This window comes from Pongo pygmaeus, chromosome 13 (genome assembly GCF_028885625.2).
Source record: "Pongo pygmaeus isolate AG05252 chromosome 13, NHGRI_mPonPyg2-v2.0_pri, whole genome shotgun sequence".
NCBI classification, from domain to species: domain Eukaryota; kingdom Metazoa; phylum Chordata; class Mammalia; order Primates; family Hominidae; genus Pongo; species Pongo pygmaeus.
In genome coordinates this window covers 113206213-113210830 of record NC_072386.2, presented here as the reverse complement: position 1 = coordinate 113210830, position 4618 = coordinate 113206213, and the positions used below count along the sequence as shown (strand labels likewise).

At 35.9% G+C, this 4618-nt stretch overlaps 1 protein-coding gene across 1 annotated transcript; it reads left to right on the top strand.

Annotated features, from left to right (window-relative positions):
• Window positions 1–476: 476 nt before the first annotated feature.
• On the top strand, window positions 477–1404 carry LOC129044154 (olfactory receptor 1L8). The gene is given in 2 exon segments (XM_054501830.1): window positions 477–1228; window positions 1230–1404. Coding segments are annotated over 2 exon segments (927 nt in total).
• Window positions 1405–4618: the final 3214 nt, after the last annotated feature.

Genomic DNA, 4618 nt, shown 5'->3' with positions numbered 1-4618 from the left:
GACTCCCCATCAACCTCCATCTTCTAATACTGTTTTATTTTGTTCACAAAATGTATCCCTAACTGATGCTATACTACATATTTTGTAGTATAATGATCTACCTCCCCAACTAGAAAGCTCCACATAAGCAGGAATCTGTCTGCTCTATTGCTATGTCCCCAGCAGGTGAACAGTGCTTTTCACAGAACAGGAAATACTGAGTCTGAATTAGAGGAGTCCACTTCTGAAAGTTTCTAAAGGAAAACTCTCCCTCTGTCCCTCCAGATTTCAATATAATGCCCTTATGGAGCCCTTAGAGTTGGGAAGGGAGGACCCCATCAAGGACCATGAGGTGAACAAGCCATCCCACAATGAGCACAGTAGCTAATTGTGACCAAACAGAAGAAACGAAGACTTGCTAGGTTCTCATGATTGGTGTTATGAAATCAGAGCATGTTAAATAACAAAACTTCTTGTTTATAACTGAGCCCAAGTCAATGGAAAGAATCAACCACACCAGCAGTGTCTCTGAGTTTATCCTCCTGGGACTCTCCTCCTGGCCTGAGGACCAAAAGCCACTCTTTGTTCTCTTCCTCATCGTGTACCTGGTCACCATAACAGGGAACCTGCTCATCATCTTGGCCATTCGCTTCAACCCCCATCTTCAGACCCCTATGTATTTCTTCTTGAGTTTTCTGTCTCTCACTGATATTTGCTTTACAACAAGCATTGTCCCCAAGATGCTGATGAACTTCCTGTCAGAAAAGAAGACCATGTCCTATGCTGGGTGTCTGACACAGATGTATTTTCTCTATGCCTTGGGCAACAGTGACAGCTGCCTTCTGGCAGTCATGGCCTTTGACCGCTATGTGGCCATCTGTGACCCCTTCCACTATGTCACCACCATGAGCCACCACTGCTGTGTCCTCCTGTTGGCCTTCTCCTGCTCATTTCCTCACCTCCACTCACTCCTGCACACACTTCTGCTGAATCGTCTCACCTTCTGTGACTCCAGTGTTATCCACCACTTTCTCTGTGACCTCAGCCCTGTGCTGAAATTGTCCTGCTCTTCCATATTTGTCAATGAAATTGTGCAGATGACAGAAACACCTATTGTTTTGGTGACTCCTTTTCTCTGCATTGCTTTCTCTTATATATGAATCCTCACTACAGTTCTCAAGATTCCCTCTACTTCTGGGAAATGCAAAGCCTTCTCCACCTGTGGTTCTCATCTCACCGTGGTGACACTCTTATGGAAGCATCTTCTATGTCTACTTACAGCCCCCATCCACCTACACTGTCAAGGACCACATGTCAACAATTGTCTACACAGTTTTGTCATCCATGCTCAATCCTTTTATCTACAGCTTGAGAAACAAAGACCTGAAACAGGGCCTGAGGAAGCTTATGAGCAAGAGATCTTAGGAAGCACCCTCTTGAAAAACTCGTAAGTGGAATCTGCTCAACTTGGACCTGTTTTCTACTGGTTTCTGGTGAACAGTCAAGCTGTTGGAAGCTAGCACTTCTGACCCATGTGAGACAAGGCTATTGTGGGCACTTACATCCATTGATGATGACCCAACAATTTGGCCTGTATCTCTTAAATCACAATCGTTTCCTGTCTGTGTCTCCTCTTTCTTGGAAAGATTTATTTTTTCCACTTTCTCATTTTCCAAAAACCACTTTAATCTAATCCTTTCCCCGAAAAAAAAAAAAAAAAAAAGAATATTTCCTAAATAAATTTCTCTCTTTTTATTAAGGCAGATCCTCCAAAATTCTTCACATTTCAATATATTGCTGAAAAATGCGTAATTTTTAGCCATTGAATGTTTTTGCAAAAAAATTGAAAACAGAAAGAATGAAGGAAGAGAAGGAAGAGAAGGAAGAGGAGGATATATATTTTAGCTAATTTTCTCTTCCTGAGGATTTTTATAATTTTTTATTTTTCTCCTTCTAAAAATGTTTTATTGCTTAAATCTTAAGCTTTTACTTTTACTTTTACCTTTCTATCCTTCCTTTATTATATTGCTGTAGTTTTATTTACTTTTAATTTCCTCTTATATTTTATCATACAATTTAAAAATGCTAATGGTCAGAAATAACAAAAACCACAAGTGATAACATGGAAATTATCTATTTCACACAGGGGAGGTTGAAACGTTTCTTCTGGTTCACCTTCCCATAAACTATGTGTTTAAAATGTGTGATTTAATACTTCATCTAGAAACTTTCATTTCTAGGACTCTAGCCTATAGAAATATTATTATAAATTTGTGTTGAGTAATATTATTGTAAATGCGTATTGAATATTGTGAGATATATGTATATATAATCTCCAAAGATGTTCAGGAAAATCCCAGTTTATAATAGGTAAAAATGACAACAACCTAAAACCTTTTCAATAGGGAAATGGAGAAAGATGCTATGATTAATTCCATAAAGTGTAACTATATGCAGCATGTTCAAAGAATCAAATACATCTTTACTGCTTCCTTGAAAAGCTATTAAGTAGGAAAATTAAGATGTGGAACAAATGTAAAAGTATGAATCCATTACATTAAAAAATTATATGAATATGAATGTACATATGTGTGTAGCCACTGGGGTGAGAATGGAAGGGCAGGAGGAAACATGGAGGGAGAGTATTTCCTCTTCTTTATACGCAGTTGTAATGTCTGAATTTCTTCAAATAAATATTTATTGCCAATGGAATAGAAAATTATTAATAAACAAGATGACCTATGCAATGGTGAAAGACTTCATAAATTACCAGTTGAAGAAAAACTTCCTGAGTGCATGCATATCTAAAAACACGATTTTGGCACGTTTACTTTAGTAGACAATTTGATAATTTGATAGGATACAGCATTCTAGGTCCAAAGCTTTTCTTTCAGATCTTTTGAAGATACATCTATATTATTCGAATGCCTTGGGTGTTTTCAGTGATAAATAAGAGGTCACCCTAATTTGTGTTCGTTTGTAATGATTTCCTTCTCATTGGATCATACTCCATAGATCCCTGACACCAAACATGGCTATGCTGCCACTGCTTAGGCCTTGGAAGAGCAGACCCTGATTCCACCTACTTTACTCCAAGCCTGAGTTTAGGAGCCCAGTCATTGTTCTTGACTGGGTGTTTTCTCATAGGTGTTAACATGTAACAAAAAGGTAAAAAATAAAATACTAGGCAAACAGTTCTTAGAGTTGAAATCAAAAGCAAAGAGCATGATCCATAAAAGGAAAAATTTTAAAGTTGAACTTCATAAAAATTAAACTACTAGAAGGTGAAGGTGGGGAGAAGGTAAGTTAAAAACTACCTGTCAGGTATTATGCTCACTACCTGGGTGACGGGATCCATACTTAAAACCTCAGAATCACACAATATTCCCATGTAACAAATCTGCACATGTACCCCTATATTTAAAATAAAAGTTGAAATTTAAAAATTAAAAACTTGTTCTGTAAAGGATACTGTTAAGAGAATGAAAAGGGAGGCTGAAGAGTGGGAGAAAATATTTGCAAACCATATATTCAATAAAGGGCTAGTACCTAGAATGTATAGGAAGCTCTCAAAACTCAATAGTAAAAAACTAAACAATCCAATTGGAACTTTAAAAAAAAGACATGAAGAGACATTTCATCAAAGGAGATATACAGATGGCAAGTAAGACAGAAAAAGATATAGAATATCATTAGTCATTTGAGAAATGAAAATTAAAATGGCAATGAGATTTGACTACATACATATCAGAATGGCTAAAATATAAAGTATTGACAGCATCAAATGTTCATAAGGATGCAGAGAAACTGAACCATTTATACTTTGCCTGTTGAAACTACAAAGTAATATAGCTACTCAGAAACCAGTTTGGAAGTCTATTTAAAAACTAAACATGCAACTACCATACAATCCAGAAATTGCATTAATTCCAAAGATATGAAAACTTATGTTGCCATAAAAACGTGCACAAATATATACATTTTTTGCAACTTTATTCGTAACAGCCCAAAACTGGAAAGAAAAGCCCAGGTCCTTCAACAAATGAATGGTTAAATAAACTATGGCAATCCATACCATAGGATATTACTCAGCAGTTTAAAAAATGAACTACTGATACACGCGACAACGTAACAGGTAATTATGTTGTGTGAAAATATTCAATTCCCAAAAAGGCTACATAATGTGTGATTCTATTTATATAATGTTCTTTAAATGGCAAATTTTAAAAAACCATAATCGTATCAAATATTTTTTCTGATCACAATGGAATAAAACTAGAAATCAATAACAGGAGGAACTGTGGAACCCATACAAATATATGAGAATTAAACAACATGCTCCTGGAAAACCAATGAATTTATGAAGAAATAAAAAAAGACTTTAGAAAATTTTTGAGATGAATAAAAATGGAAACACAACACACCAAAACCTATGGGATACAGCAAAAGCAGTTCTAAGGGAGAGCTTATGCCAATAAATACATAAAAAGCAGAAAGCTCTCAAATAAAAAACCTGAGGTTGCACCTCAAAGACCTATGAAAATGAGAAAAAAACTACACTTGTAAAAACTACACTTGTAAAACTACACTTCTTAGCCAAAAGGCCAAGAAATGATAACAAGAACAAACTAAATTCAAA